This window comes from Pelodiscus sinensis, chromosome 22 (genome assembly GCF_049634645.1).
Source record: "Pelodiscus sinensis isolate JC-2024 chromosome 22, ASM4963464v1, whole genome shotgun sequence".
Lineage (NCBI taxonomy): Eukaryota > Metazoa > Chordata > Testudines > Trionychidae > Pelodiscus > Pelodiscus sinensis.
Window position 1 is genome coordinate 13,897,724 of NC_134732.1, and position 14,729 is coordinate 13,912,452.

The following is a 14,729-nucleotide window of genomic DNA, read 5'->3' on the forward strand; positions in this document are numbered from 1 at the left end:
TGGAGGCAAAAAGTGAAATCATGCTGGGGTTGGTCTGCTTGGTGGTTCCCAAGAGCTCTAATCATGTTTGCAACAGCCGTGCTCCACACATTGTGATGGTGTTTACCCCTGTGAACTGTTGAAATATTTTTTTAAGAATTAGAGAAAAGACAGTGTTATGCATATTCCATTTTGTATCTTCTGTGTAGAGCAGTGGTTTTCAAGGTGTGGTCCCCGAACTCATGTGGGTCCACAGGCTAAGGGGTCTGCGAAAGAGCGTTGTCCCGGCGGAACAGTGGTTTTCAGCCTGTGGTCTGTGGATGGAAGAGGTGGTGGTGGTCAGCAGATTATCTCTCAGATTTCCAAAGGGGTCTGCACCTCCACTCAAAAATTTTTAGGAGTCCACAGATGAAAACAGTTTGAAACCCAATGGCGCAGAATGATGTAAAAGTATGTATGTATTTAAAGAAAGAGATGTTGATCAGTGTAGACAACAGAGGAGCTGAGCCACAGGTTGATTGGAAATACTACAAATACAAAACTGGGGAGCAACAAGCAGGACCATACCTTGTACAAACTTGCAAAGCAAGGCAATGTTAAGGGTGGGTGAGATCCTTAGAAGTGTTTCTCCTCTAAGTACGTAATCAGTACTCAAAAAGTAGAATTACTTCATGTCTAGGTGTGTGAGTCTATACAAAGGTAAATATTACAGTGGTGTCAGAATTGTCTGTTCTGGGGAATGCCTATTCCTCTCCTCTCCTATTCCTCTTGTTAGTCTTTAAAGTGCTACATTGTCCTGCATTTTGCTATTCCTCTCCTGCATTCTACTTACACTGTGGTGAATGGGAACGACTGTCAGGATTGCTTCTCTGGATAGGAGTAAAATTCAAACTGTCATACAAAGGACAATTGCTCTCTGGTGCTAGGACATTGTCTGTCTTCTGTCAGTCAGTGCATTCTTACTACTGTGAATTCCCATATATTCCAAGGGAGCTACATAAATAATAATAATTAGCCCTTTGTTTGGAGTTTCTGGGCTGTAAGGAAATGCCTCAGATGCTGCTGTCATTGATCCCAGGGCAAGGAAGACTTGCTGATTTGTTCTTTGGAAATGATTGAAGAAGTTCTTTGGAAATGACTGCTGTCGACCTGAATCATAAGCAAGTTGGAACAATGAGGGGTTAAGTGTGCTGTGGGCGTTACTAGCCTATCTGATGTCACAAAGTCAGACAGCCAGAGCCTGAAGGGGGCCCTTTGTTGGCAGTTTAACGTAAGCAGTTCTGCCTGCACGAAGTGCCTAACGGAGTCAGAGTATAAGGGGAGGAATGGCAGAGTTTTGGAGCTGCCGCAAGTAACTGCTTCCAACTTAGTAGGATTTTTTCCCCTCTCCCGCCAAAAGAGTTAACAAGAGGGGAGCAAAACTTGAGTTAAAAGTTCCTGGGACAGGTACTATGGGCCCTCTCTGGATTATCTGCCTCTCTGGCTTATTCTTTTCATGGTTTTAAAAGTGCTGGATTTTTAGACTTCTTAACGGGAAAACTCTCTTTTGTGTATGTGAAACCTAAGGGGGAGGGGAGAGAACACACAAGCCGAAGCCAAACTAACAAATGAAAATGTTGGAGATTTGCTTGAAATTGGTGGGTTGTAAATCGAAAAAAGGACTTTCCTCTTCCTCCAGCTGCTATTTGGAAGGTAAGTTCAAAACTGTTGCTGTTTGAAGTGGATTCTGGGGGAAGTCTTGGCTCCTTGAGGCCTAACAGCTGGATTCCTGAAGGCTGGAATCCCTTTGCTTAGGCCTCTGGTATATTGTGTAGCTCTGCCTTGTGAAAGAAGAAGCCAGATTGTGTGGTTGTGGACATTAACGCAGAAGTCCTTCCTCCACTTTAAAGTTGGTGCTAGAATGGAGAGATTTTTTTTTTTAATTTTCAAAGTTAGATTGAGCTAATTAATTCTTATTTGTGAGAATGAGGGGAATTTTAACGATATTTGTGGCTCCATGTATTTTCAAAACCAGGTGATTTTCATTAACTACAGTATACAAAAGGAACATGGTTCTGCCATTTATGGTTGTAAATTTTCAAGGGATCTTACTGCTGATACAATAAACACAGCCATATCTGCAGGCCTTGATTTTAGTTTTGCCTGCAGAAAGGACCTATGGCACTAGTTGATCCCCTTATTTTGGGGAAAGAGAGGCCAGGAAAGAAGCTGCTATTGAAGTTAGGAATGAAATATAAATTAGCCTAGATGCTTGGAAGGTGTCTTACATTTAATCAGCAGAGCTGGATGAATACTGAAAAATATTTTCTCCCAATATTCGGTTGAATTGTTTTAGTTCATTTTGGTCAGACTCGTATGCCTTTTGTTTGCTTTCCTCAAAGAGTTTATGCAACTGAGTTTCACTTCCCTGAATGCTTATGGAAAGCAAATTTCCAAGTAACATGCATTTATGGAAACTGAATTTTTAAATTTGTATTCATGTTTTGATAGACAGAATTGGCCTTGTGGTTAAGGTACTGGACTGGGAATTAAAAGATTTGGTTTCTTAGCTCTGCCACAGACTTCCTGGGTGACCTTAACCAAATTACTTAATAACATCTATAAAACAGGGATATTTCTTTTCTCCCATTTTTGTTTGTCTTATTTCCATTATAAACTCTTCAGAACAGCCATTGTCTTTATTACATATTTATAAAGAAACTAGAGCATGGGTCCCTGATCATCTCTGAAGTCTCCCAAGTGCTACTGAAGTTCAAATGTTATGAATTCCGGAAGTATGTTCATTTATCAAATCAGGGAATGAAAACCAAACCATGTGTCTTAAATTGACCAACCATAACCAACTGTTGCTCAAGATTCAAAGATTCACCAGAGAGATATTCTCAATTTAAAGATGAAAAAACCATGAATAATTTCTGTTAAGAAATCAAATTGAAATATTATTTACTTGCACATATCTAAATAAGTCTGAATATGTAAGATATGTTGTTTGGTTCTGAATTACTCATTCAGCTCTATCAACAAGAACAAATGGCAGAAGCATTTCTCCTCTTCTCCTCCATCACTTCTAATCTCACTTTCCCCGGCTTCTTTCTTTTTCCATTCCTAATAAGATATTTTCTGTGTTAATTAAAAACTATCATGTTAAGAGATCTAGTAATGGATAGACTTGGATATAAAAGTTTCATTTGGCCCATGTAGACAGGGCCGAACTATTCTGTAGAACTACTAATTCTAGCAATCCAGGTATACAGCACCCTTCTTTAAAACTGTTCTCATAGATTCCAAGGCGGAGGGGACCATTTTGATCATCTAGTCTGACCAATGTAACACAGGCCAGAGAACTTCTCCAAAAACTCCGTGAACATATTTTAGAAACAATACATTATTGATTAAAAATTGTCAGTGGCAGAGAATCCAGAACAATCCATGGTAAATTGTTCCAATAGTTAATTACCCCCACTGTCAAAAATATGTGCTTTATTTCCAGTCTGCATTTGTCTGAATTCAGTTTCTATCTATTGGATCATGTTATGTCTTTCAATGCCAGATTGAAGAGTCCATTGTTAAATATTTGTTCCCCATGTAGGTACTTACAGACTTTCATTAAGTCACCCCTGAACTTTAAGTTAAATACATGGAGCTCTTTGAGTCTATCACCCATAAGACCTGTTTTCTAATCCTTTAATCACTCTCATGGGTCTTCTCTAAACCTTTTCAAATTTATCAACATCCTTCTTGAATTATGGCATCAGTGCTGGTCACAGTGTTCCTGCAGTGCTCACACTGGTGCCAAATACTGAGGAAAAATAATTCTCTGTTCTCCAAATTACCCTGTTTATGCATCCCAGGACTTCATTATCTCTCTTGGCCACAGCATCACACCGGGAGCTCATATTCAGCTCATTATTCACCAAGACCCCACATTTTTTCAGACTTACTGCTTCCTGGGACAGAGTCCACATCCTGTAAGGCCTCTTTGTTCCTAGATGTATATTTTTCCAAGCGATCTAGATCCTCTGAATCAGTGACTTGTCTTCATTATTTTCCACTTTCCAAATTTTTATGTCCTCTGTGAACTTTATAAGGGATAATTTTGTTTTCTTCCAGATTGATACAAATATTAAATAGGATATGGCAAGAACTGAACCCTGCAGCACCCAAATGGAAACACACCTCCTTGATAATTCCCTGTTCACAGTTGCACTTTGAGATGTATTAGACAGTTTTTAACTAATGTAATATACGCCTTATTAATTTTGAAATCCAGTTTTATAATCAAACTGTTGTGTAGTAACAAGTTAAATGCTCTACAGAAATATAAATATGTTACATCAACAGTATTACCTTTACCAAAAAAATCAGTTCAGTTTGACGGGATCTATTTTCAATAGACCCATGTTGATTTGTATTAATAACATTACCCTCCTTTTAATATTTGAGATATATCAGCTGTTTTATTATCTTAACTGGGATTAATGTCAGACAGACAGACAGCTATAGTTTCCCAGGCTAACCCATTTTACCCTTTTTAAAAAATAGCACATTAGCTTTCTTCCCTTCTTCTGGACCTTCCCCAGTGCTCCAAGGCTTACAAAAAATTAGTATTAATGATTCAGTGAATGCTTTGGCCAGCTCTTTAAAAGCTATTGGATTCAAGTTATTTGGACCTACTGATTTAAAAGTTGTAAAGTAGTTGTCCTCCAGAGATACTAGTGGGATGAAAAGAGAATTATCATTATCATATAATTATGCTGTGTCATCCTTTTTCCTCAAATACAAAACAGAAATATTTATTGAACACTTTTGCATTTTCTGCATTATTTGATAATTCTATTATTTCCATCTAGTAATGAATTGGTGCCACTGTTCCAAATATATATATATATAAACAATATAAATAAAACCTCCCTCTGCTCCTTAACAATGCTGAGTATAGATTTCTTCTTGTATCTCTTTACTTCCCTTATCTATTTTCTGCAATTCCCAACTATTAATTACTAACAGTTTCCTGGTTTTCCATTTGTTTTATTTATATATAAAATTTATTTTTTTATAGCTGCCTTCCTCAGTTGTGACTTTTTGGATATCTTTCTTAAATGATTCCCAATTATTTTATACATTTTTCTGATTAAATTCTTCTTCCCAGCTCAGTTTGCTCATAATTGTTTTCAGTTTTGTGAAACTGAGCCTATTAAAGCTGTGTGTGTGTGTGTGTGTGTGTGTGTGTGTGTGTGTGTGTGTTGTTGGTTTGTATTTTATTCTGCTTGGACAGTATAAATATGATCAAGTCATGAACACTATTAACTTTTCGTTTTGTGATTAGCTCCTTTTTATCTATTAGGACATGGTCTAGTAAAGAGTTGTTAGCACACCTTTTGACATAGGAGATTGTCATCTATATTGTTTAAAAAAACCAAGCATGCTTTAGTACTGACAGGATGAGACCTCCAATATGATCGAAGTCCTCCCCCCCCCCCCCGATCACACAGGTTTTTTCCTATACATAGGTACATAGGGAGATGCTCATCTTGTTTCTTACTATGATTTGGCGGTCTATAGCAGACACTGATACCCTATCTTGTGCTTTATTTGTTAGGACAGTGATCCCTAAGCATTCAAGATAACTTCGATGAAAATTATCAATGATTCAGAAACTGGTAATGTCATTTTTTATGTAGAGCGCCACTCCCTTGCCCTTTTTGCCCACTCAATCTTCCTAAATAGATTATAACCATTGATTTTAACATTGCAATCGTGTGACTCATCCACTGGGTTTCATTAGATTGAACTAGATTGAATTTATGCTCGTAAATGAGCAATTCTAGTTCCTTTAATTTGTTATCCGGGCTTCTAGCTTTGGCAGTTAAGGATTTTTTGAGTCCTTTGGTTCCTTGATTAATTTTGTTCTCAACATCTTGATTTTTGTGATGAGATCTTCCCTCTTTTTACACTCCTCTTTTTGCTATTATTTTAACTGTTCCCTACTACGTTAGCCAGCTTCTTCCTGAAGAGAGAGGTCCCACATCTGCTCAGCTGGAGGCCACCCAAACAATACAGCCCCTTCTCTCTAAAGAAGGTAAACTAATGTTACACAGAACCAAAGCCCTCCACCCTACCTACTTAGCCAGCATCACTTTCAGTATCTTTTCACTTCTGTCTTCCTTTGCTTGTGGGACAGGAAGGATCTCGTAGCAAATCTCTTGGCCATTCTTCTTTAGCATGCTTCCGAGTTCCCTGAAGTCATCTAATATCTGTGAGAGATCCTATGATGTAGTGTTATTAGTGCTAATATGAGCAATCACCATTGGATTCTTGCCTGTTGCCGTCAGATGCCTATAGAATGATGTCTCATGTCTTGGCTTCAGGAAGGCATCTTGCTATTTTGCTGTCTACCTGTCCCTTACAAAATATTCTTTCAGTGTTAAAGCATAGAATCATAGAACCATAGAGCTGGAAGAGACATCAGAGGGTCATCAAGTCCAGCTCCCTGCTCTAGGCAGGACCAATCCCAGCTAAATCAACCTGGCCAGGGCTTTGGCAAGCCGAGACTTAAACACCTCTAGGGATGGAGATTCCACTACTTCCCTAGGTAACCCATTCCAGTGCTTCACTACCCTCTTAGTGAAATAGTTTTTCCTAATATCCAACCTGGACCTCTCCCACCACAACTTGAGACCATTGCTCCTTGTTCTGCCATCTGTCACTACTGAGAACAGCCTCTTTTCAACCTCCCTTCAGGAAGTTGAAGGCTGCTCTCAAATCCCCCCTCACTCTTCGCCTCTGCAGACTAAACAGACCCAACTCCCTCAGCCTCTCCTCATAAGTCATATGCTCCAGCCCCCTAATCATTTTGGTTGCCCTCCGCTGGACCCTCTCCAATGCATCTACATCCTTTTTGTAGTGGGGGGCCCAGAACTGGACACAGTACTCCAGATGTGGCCTCACCAAAGCCGAATAAAGGGGAATAATGACATCCCTGGATCTGCTGGCAGTGCTCCTCTTAATGCAACCTAATATACCATTAGCCTTCTTGGCTATAAGGGCACACTGTTGACTCATATCCAGCTTCTCATCCACTGTAACCCTCAGGTCCTTTTCTGCAGAACTACTACTTAACTGGTTGGTTCCCAGCTTGTAACTATGCTAGGGATTCTTCCGTCCCAAGTGCAGGACTCTGCACTTGTCCTTGTTGAACCTCATCAGATTTCTTGTGGCCCAATCCTCCAATTTGTCTGTGTCACTCTGGACCCTATCTCTGCCCTCAAGTGTATCTACCTTTCTCCCTAGCTTAGTGTCATCCGCAAACTTGCTGAGGGTGCAATCCATCCCCTCATCCAGGTCATTAATAAAGATATTGAACAAAACCAGTCCTAGAACCGAACGTTGGGGCACTCCACTGGAAACCGACCGTCATCCTGACATCGAGCCGTTGATCACTACCCACTGGGCCCGGCCTTCTAGCCATCTTTCTATCCATCTTACTGTCCATTTATCCAATCCACATTCCCTTAACTTGCTGGCAAAAATATTGTGGGAGACTGTATCAAAAGCCTTGCTAAAGTCAAGGTATATCACATCCACTGACTTTTCCACGTCCACAGAGCCAGTTACCTCATCATAGAAGCTAATCATAGACTCATGACTTTCCCTTTGTGAATCCATGCTGACTATTCCTAATCACTTTCCTCTCTTCCAAGTGCCTCAAAATGAATTCCTTAAGGATCCCTTCCATGATTTTTCCAGGAACCGAGGTAAGACTGACCGGCCTATAGTTCCCTGGATCGTCCTTCTTCCCTTTTTTGAAGATGGGCACTACATTTGCCTTTTTCCAATCATCCGGGATTTCTCCCGATCTCCATGACTTTTCAAAGATAATGGCCAAACGCTCCTCAATGACATTTGCCAACTCCCTCAGTATCCTCGGATGCATTAAGTCCGGACCCATGGATTTGTGTACGTTTAGCTTTTCTAAATAGTTCCTAACCTGTTCTTTACCCACCACGGGCTGTCCATCTTCATCCCATCTTGAGTCACTTAGCGCATTAGTCTGGAAGCCCACCTTGTCCGTGAACACAGAGGCAAAGAAAGCATTGAGTACTTCAGCTTTCCCCACATCATCAGTCACTAGGTTACCTCCTTCATCCAGTCGGGGCCGCACACCCTCTGATCACCTTCTTCTTGTTAACATGCCTGTAAAAACCTTTCTTGATATCCTTCACATCCTTAGCCAGTCGCAATTCCATTTGCGCTTTCGCCTTCCTGATAACCCCCTGGCATTCTTGAGCTATACATTTAAACCCATCCCTGGTCATTTGTCCAAGTTTCCACTTTTTGTAAGCTTCCTTTTTGTGCTTAAGTTCACCAAGGATTTCCCCTGTAAGCCAATCCGGTCTCCTACTATGTTTGCCTCTCTTGCTACACATCGGGATGGTATCTTTCTGTGCCTTCAATAAGGCTTCTTTAAAATAGTGCCAGCTGTCCTGGACTCCTTTCCTCTTCATGTTAGCATCCCAGGGGATTCTGCTCATCAGGTCTCTGAGGGAGTCAAAATCTGCTCTTTTGAAGTTCAAGGTGTGTATTTTACTACTCTCTTTTCTTCCTTTGGTCAGGATCCTGAAATCTACCATCTCATGATCACTGCTTTCCATTTTGTCACCCACCTCCACTTCCCCTATTAGTTCCTCCCTGTTTGTGAGCAGAAGGTCAAGCTGCGCACGGCCCCTGGTTGGATCCTTCAGCACTTGTGTCAAGAAGTTATCCCCAACATTCTCCAAAATTTCCTGGATTGCCTGTGTACTGCTGTATTGGTTTTCCAACAGATATCAGGGTGATTAAAGTCCCCCACGAGAACCAGGGCCTTCGATTTGGAAGCTTCTCTCAGTTGTCTGAAGAAAGCCTCATCCACCTGATTCGGTGGCCTGTAGCAGACACCAACCACAACATCACTACTGTTGTTTGCTCCTTTAAACTTAACCCATAGACTCTCAACAGGTTTTTCTCCCTCTTTATACTGGAGTTCAGAGCAATAGTAGTGCTCTCTTACATATAGTGCAACTCCTCCTCCTTTTCTCCCCTGCTTGTTCTTCCTGAACAGTCTATATCCTTCCATGACAGCACTCCAGTCATGCAAGTCATCCCACCAAGTCTCTGTTATCCCAATTAAATCATATTTCTTGGACTGGGCCAGGGCCTCCAGTTCTTCCTGTTTGTTGCCCAGGCTTCTCGCATTACACCTCAGGTAACCAGTTGATCGCCCTATCTTCTCCATTCAAATCAGGGGTCCTCCTTTCTTGCTCGTTCCTCTCTGCATTTCTTCCCAGTATCCGACTTTCCCACTCCCCTCAGGGTTTTGGTCACCATCCCCTGGCGAACCTAGTTTAAAGCCCTCCTCACTAGGCTTGCAGGCCTGCCTGCAAAGATGCTCCTTCCTCTCTTTGTTAGGTGGATCCCATCTCTTCCTAACAATCCTTGTGCCCGGAACAGAGTCCCAAAGCCCTCTCTGCGACACCACCTGCGCAACCACGCATTTACGTCTTCAATTCGACGATCCCTACCCAGTCCTTTCCTTTCAACAGGGAGGATGGACGAGAACACCACTTGCACTCCGAATTCTTGGATCCTTCTTCCCAGTGCTACATAATCCGCAGTAACCCGCTCAAGGTCATTATTGGCCGTATCGTTAGTTCCCACGTGGAGAAGCAGGAAGGGGTATCGATCCGAAAGTTTGATCAATTTGGTAAGCCTCTCAGTCACATCCTGAATGTGAGCTCCCGGTAAGCAGCACCCCTCTCGAGATTCCAGGTCCAGATGGCAGATGGATGGCTCAGTCCCTCTTACAAGGGAGTCCCCGACCACCACCACCTGTTGTTTTCTTTTCGGGGTGGTGGTCGTGGAACCCCCATCCCTAGGACTACGCATCCCATGCCTTCCAGTAGATAGTGTTCCCTTCTGGTTTCTTCCTTGTGAGGTCCCTTCCAAAGCATTCAGCACTGTAGAGCCTGTGGAGAGAGCCTGAAAGTGATTACTTACCTCTATAGCATTGGGGGATTCCCATGCTGGCCTTTTCCCCCTTCTAGAAGTTACATGCTGCCAGTTCTCTTCCTGGTCACGTACTGCCCTCTCTGGCTCCTCTGCCTGCCATGCTTGAAGGATTAAATGCTGCCTTCTATCGAGGAAGTCTTCATCCTCTCTGATCGAGCGTAGGGTTGACACTTGGGCCTCCAGTCCTCTAATTTTTTCTTCCAAAATGGCGACCAGCTTGCACTTTGTGCAGATGAAATCTGTTCTTTCTTCCGGGAGGAAGACAAACATGGCGCACGCTGTGCAGGTAACAACAGCACACCTATCGCCATCCATTGCTGCTGTCCTGGAGAAGGGATTTAAAAAGAAAGGCAAGAGAACCTCGCCTCCTTCCAAACTCCCTCTCTAAACTCCCTGTTAGCACTCACCTGTTCGCAAGCTCCTTGGTGCTTGCCCATTGCCTTATAAAGCCCTGGAGTGCCTGAAAGTCCCTCCCCCTACCAAGGCTCAGCCAATCAGCAGAGGCTTCTAGAATTCAAACTTTAATTAGAAGCCAACAGTTTCCACCTGCCAATCACAGCACACACTCCATGAAGGGGAGGGGGAGGGCAAAGGGGAAGTTGGGGGGGGGGGGGAAGCCTCACTCTCAAACACAGGGGAACAAACAAACAAAAACAACAAAAAACCCCACACATCAACCCTCACTCACAAATACAAGCTCAGCAAGAAAGCCCCAAACACAACACACACTCCCCTCAAGAGTCCTGTATCTGCTTCTCCTCTACCTGGAGAACTCCCTCTCTAAACTCCCTGTTAGCACTCACCTGTTCGCATGGTTAGGCCCTGTTTCTATGGGAAGACTTGAACCACATTGGGCTACAACTGTAGTACAGCTGAATCCTTCCATATAGTTTTTATAGTGTGGGTAAGATGTTAGGGCCTATTTTCCCAGCAAAAAGTTAACCACTGAGGGATGGTGTTACATGCTCAAATTACACTGTTGTACAATGTGATCTTGCATGTGTAGATACAATCAAATCATGTTAAAAAGATGATATAGACATTTACTACCGCCTTTGTCTTTATCATTCCAAATGGAGTTACGTTGCTGTTTGGCTTGGTGCACACACACAAGACCAAATTATTATGAGGTGGTCTCCTGACACTATAAATTATGTCCTTCCTTCAGTTTCTCTAAAGCTGCATCTATATATTCATTTTGTACAGCGGACTGGGAAATGAGTTTGGAAACAGTGTTTAAACACTCTTCCAGAAAACTGATATCTAGACCAAATTTATTTCCCAGTCCAGCCTGAGATGAAGCTGAAGTCAGCATGGACATGAATAAGCATTTAAATTGACATTTTAATAATATTTACTCTCTTGCTGGGATGGAGAAGTTGGGGAATACAGATAGCAACATAATCCTGATCAGTTCTGCATTGCTTTTGGGATGGGGATTAAAGAGTGGAAATATAAGAGCCTGATGGGGGAGGGGGGGGAGTAGGATTCCTGCCATCCATTTCTGAAGCTTAAAGCCTTGATCAAGTGTTTTAAGAAGAAAGTTATCTAAAATTGCAATAGAATTGAAAGGTATCTGTTTCTGTATGGTTCCATTTCTGTCTTATGGACTCATTGGAGTACCAGGTGGGATATCCAAACCACAAATTCCAGAGAGACAGGTGCAAACCATATGCTTGTATTACACAAAGAATGAGGCCATCTGTTCTATTCAAGGATTTGATCATTTTGATAGAAACAGCAGGTCCTCACCTGAGCCTATAGTCTAGTAAGACTGTCTTTATGAAGAGAGCCAGGAGAGGAATATATCTCAAGGGCCATAAATTATGAACTGTTGCTCTTGATTCCTTGCAAGCTGGGTGCCATCTTCTATCATTCCCCACTTACATTGCAAAAAAGTGCCACAGGACATACACCCTCCACCCCAATCAGGGTTCCTCTGCTATCCCTATCTTAACATATGGAATTATATGGGGGGAGGAGAGGTGAAGAGCAGTTGGTAAGCTTGTGCTTTCTTGGCTTATATTTGTTGAATGGGAAAACAATTGCAGCTACACCTGGCGATGCATTTCCTACTGCACTGTCTTGTAGAGTTCGTTGCACTTTCTTGCCAACCTATCTGCCTAGGATGAGATGCTAATACAGAACTGCTCAGTGAGCAGGGCTGGTGTGATTATTTGCAGGGCCTACTTTGAATGGGGCATTGTGGCCCGGGCCCAGGGCCCCAACTCTGCCTGTGCCACCAACATTTGCAGAAGCCTCCTTCTCTTCTCCTGTGGGCTAGAAGGGTTGGGAAGGGGGAGGGTCACCATCACCATGCACTGCCCACAGCTTCAGGACCCACCGTCTGTGCAAGTTTGGCCAAGAATAAAGCATGGGGCCACATGCAGGGATCAACTACACATGCCTCCCACCAGCCCTGTCTGTGAGCTCACCCAGAAGGATGGGCTTTGATTTGATCATCAAATGACCATTGCTGATGGTTGAACCTGCTGAAATAATTGCGATAGTGCCGTCACTGGCAACCCCATTTTGTTGTGCTCTCTAACATTACCAGATGCTCAGCAAAAAAGAGAAGCAATGTAATTGTGTTATCCTTGTATTGTAGGTCATGTGACTCTGAAATAGCTGTTTTTATACCACTGAACTTCATCTTAAATGTCATGTTTTCCCTAAATCTACATTGAGTTTGAAGCAGTGTTTGTCAAAACTTTTTTTTATAGACCACTTGAAAATTGCCGAGGGTCTCAGCAGACCACTTAATGATGTTTCCAGATTTTGTTTCTACCATTAGCTAACTATTGTAAAGCACTTTGGATAAAAGTGCTATATTAAAAAAAAAAATTAATGTTTTCGTCCTACAAGTAAAAGTATACAAGTGGTATTTTAATATTAGTAGTCTTACCTTTCTAATGCGATGGATATGCCTGTTTTTGTGAGCATAGTTCAAGGAAGTCAGGTGTAATGTTTGTCAGCTGTAGCCTTAGATCATGTTCAACATTCATTCTGCTTCTGTATTGGACTTGAGTGATGAAAATCCTGTCTTGCATAGGTACATAGTAGCAGGTGCATCATAAAACATACTGCTTTGTCTGCAAGTTCCTGGGTACTCTCTCTAGTTCTGTGAATCCAAAAATGAATTAGGAAATGTCTTTCAAATTCTAATCATAATGTTTCATTGTGACAAAGCTCCAACAAGCACTTTTGTGCCTCATTGGACAAGCTAGAGGGCAGTTGGCTGATTCCAATTCTGAAAGGATTATGTATCCAGTGGTTTAGTTCAGCTTCTACTGGAAAGTTATCTACAAACTGTTGCTTAAGAGCAACAAGATGCTCTTCTGTGTCTCTTTTAGGGACATAAACTCCCATTTAATTAGTTAACCAGTTAAACATAAAGTTTAACCAATTAACTGTTAAATGAGAATAGGTGGAGATGGCTGCTCTGGCCAGCCTGGAGCCCCCCTGCCCTACAGCGACGGGGGCTGCTCTGCCCCTGCCGGTTAACTGTAACCAGGTAATCATTCACGTACCTAGTCTTTCTTTTTTATTCTCAATAATCGATTCATTTTCAGACAGAAAACCTTCCATAATTGGGGACCTTAGAGGGGACTTTCTGTGAACCACCAATGACCTATAACCATAGAGCTCACAGACCTCTGGTGATCCTCTGAGCTCAGTTTGAGAACCTCTTTTTGAAGCATAGTCAAACAAAACTGCTTGGTTTTGGGTTTTTTAAGGGACTTTGGTTGAATATCATATCTAAAATGAAGGAAAGCAGTTATTGCTCATCTGTGTCACTAAGAATGCCTGAAAAATATGACTTAGGGTACGCCTAGACTACAAGACTCTTTTGAAAGAGGCTTTTTTGAAAGAGCATCTAGACTACAATCAGTACTTGAGAAAAAGCAAGCTGCTTTTTCAAAAGAGAGCACCCAGACAGTCTGGATGCTGTCTTTCGAAAAAGCACAGTTTGCATTACATAGTACCTTTTTTTGAAAGAGCACTTTCAAAAAAAGGCGTTCTTCCTCGTAAAATGAGGTTTACTATGATCGAAAAAACTGCCGCATTCTTTCAATTTACTTTCGAAAGAATGCGCCAGCAGTCTAGACTCAGGTAAAGATTTTTTGAAAAAAGGCAACTCATTTTTCTGTACTGATGCTATTTACTGTCTGTATTTCTTTCAGATAGGGTAATGAAAATGCTATAGTGTGTGGCTTGAGAGTACTACAGGAGAATATAACAGAATGAACCTGTCTTCATTTAAATTATTAACAAATTCATGAAAATATTTTATAAAAACCTAATAGTCATAATTTTTTTGTATTAAAAAAAACCCAACCTAATCTAAGACATAATACTGTTAGGTATTTACTATACTAAGTTGGAACCACTATAATTCTTGTTGTTCTCTGTGTGCATGTTTGTCTGTTCATGTGTCAGTAAATAATCAGAAATGTTGCATAATGGCCTTGAAGTTGTAGGAGACTTCTCTGTTGATCTTTTAATTACTAGGAATGGAGATCATTATGAGTCCCCTTTGCATATTTGTGGGTAGTTAGAAAGGATTGGATATTGCTTCAAAGTGCACTGCTATGTAGGAGTGGGCTTACATGTATTTAGATTCAATACTAGAGGATGATGGTGAATTCTACAATGAACTTGTATGTACAACTCGAAAGACATAAACTAAATGGAGAGAAATGAGT

General features: G+C 41.6%; 1 protein-coding gene across 7 annotated transcripts in view; it reads left to right on the plus strand.

Moving 5' to 3' along the window:
- ABL1 (ABL proto-oncogene 1, non-receptor tyrosine kinase) overlaps window positions 1-14,729 on the plus strand; it is a 164,935-nt gene that overhangs the window by 107,981 nt on the left and 42,225 nt on the right. For 2 of the 7 annotated variants that reach the window (XM_006128367.4, XM_006128368.4), the window contains exon 1: window positions 1,135-1,671. The exons of 3 other annotated variants lie outside the window; for them this stretch is intronic. Coding sequence is in view for 2 of the 4 variants with exons in the window: in XM_006128366.4 (XP_006128428.2) it covers window positions 1,587-1,671 (85 nt within the window). In the remaining 2 variants the exon portion in view is untranslated. Of the gene's footprint in view, window positions 1-1,134; window positions 1,672-5,596; window positions 5,640-14,729 lie in introns of those variants that run through there. 2 more of the 7 variants (XM_006128366.4, XM_025187375.2) reach the window with 2 other exon arrangements.